Source organism: Poecilia reticulata, linkage group LG5 (assembly GCF_000633615.1).
Source record: "Poecilia reticulata strain Guanapo linkage group LG5, Guppy_female_1.0+MT, whole genome shotgun sequence".
NCBI lineage: Eukaryota > Metazoa > Chordata > Actinopteri > Cyprinodontiformes > Poeciliidae > Poecilia > Poecilia reticulata.
The window spans coordinates 22,211,748-22,213,200 of record NC_024335.1 but is presented as its reverse complement, the minus strand read 5'-3'; the positions used below and the strand labels follow the sequence as shown (position 1 = coordinate 22,213,200).

The window sequence follows — 1,453 nt, the reverse complement described above, 5'->3', positions numbered from 1 at the left end:
TTAACTCAGCACATGATGATTCACACTGGTGAAAAACCGTTTTCATGTGTAAACTGTGGAAAAAGTTTTAGTCACAAACATGTATTAACTCAGCACATGAGGATTCACACTGGTGGAAAGCCGTTTTTATGTGGGAACTGTGGAAAAAGTTTTAGTCATAAACCGAATTTAACTCAGCACATGATGATTCACACTGGTGAAAAGCCGTTTTTATGTGGGAACTGTGGAAAAAGTTTTAGTCAAAAACATAATTTAACTCAGCACATGATGATTCACACTGGTAAAAAGCCATTTTCATGTGGGATCTGTGGAAAAAGTTTTAGTCACAAAGAGTATTTAACTCGGCACATGATTATTCACATGGGTAAAAAGCCATTTTCGTGTGGGAACTGTGGAAAAGGTTTTTGTCAAAAACCAAATTTAACTCAGCACATGAGGATTCACACTGGTGAAAAGCCGTTTTCATGTGGGATCTGTGGAAAAAGTTTTAGTCACAAAGAGAAATTAACTCGGCACATGATGACTCACACTGGTGAAAAGCCATAGAACTATTTTCCATATTTGTCCTATGTTGAGGATCATTATAAAAGTCATCTAGATGAAAAATGGAGGGGTTTTTTGTCAATAAAGTGGGAAAATGGTTTAATTTTTAAATCACTTAGACATGTACAAGATGAACTTGAAGTATTGATTTGTATTATTCTGTATGGAGTATCTGGGGATCACGAATGATGGAAGAAGGGAGTGGGAGATCGACCTGCGGATTGTGGCAGCGTCTGCTGTGAAGCGGGCACTGTATCGGTCCGTTGTGGTGAAAAGAGAGCCGAGTGAAAAACGAAGCTCTCGATTTACCGGTCGATCTACGTTCCCACCCTCATCCATGGTCATGAGCTTTGGGTCATGACCGAAGGAACGAGATTACGGATACAAGGGTGGCTGGACTCTCCCTTAGAGATAGGGTGAGAAGCTCGGTCATCCGGGAGGGACTCAGAGTAGAGCCGCTGCTCCTCCTCGTCAAGAATAGCCAGTTGAGGTGGCTCGGGCACCTGGCCAGGATGTGTGCATTCGTGCTGAAGAATGCGCCTCACCTCTCGTGCAGCTTTCACAAACTGACACTGAGTACAGGAGCCAGCAGTATATAACCAGTCACACAGAGAGGGGGCGCTATTTCCCCATTGCACTGATACATGAAGCAAGTGGGTTTCTACAACCTAAACACTGTTACACAAGTCTGTATAAAAGCTTTTCAAATAAATTAACATGCCTTTTACTTAGAAAATGCAATAAACAATATATACTTATTTTCCTTCATTGATTGATCTTGATTGTATAAAGTGTTATTGTCTCCAGTAATTTGGTGTGTCACTTGTCTTGTATAATGTTTCTATTTTCTGCTGTCGCTGTTTACTATTAAAGATCTTTGTTTTAAGTTGAAACCAATTGAATCTATAAA

General features: G+C 40.3%; 1 protein-coding gene across 1 annotated transcript in view; it reads left to right on the top strand.

Annotated features, from left to right (window-relative positions):
* LOC108166281 (zinc finger protein 135-like) overlaps positions 1 to 1,142 on the top strand; it is a 6,979-nt gene extending 5,837 nt beyond the window's left edge. Inside the window, exons 3-4 of the mRNA XM_017304640.1 lie at positions 111 to 212; positions 1,100 to 1,142. Coding sequence (XP_017160129.1) covers positions 111 to 212; positions 1,100 to 1,142 — 145 coding nt within the window. The remainder of the gene's footprint in view (positions 1 to 110; positions 213 to 1,099) is intronic.
* The last annotated feature ends 311 nt before the right edge of the window (positions 1,143 to 1,453 follow it).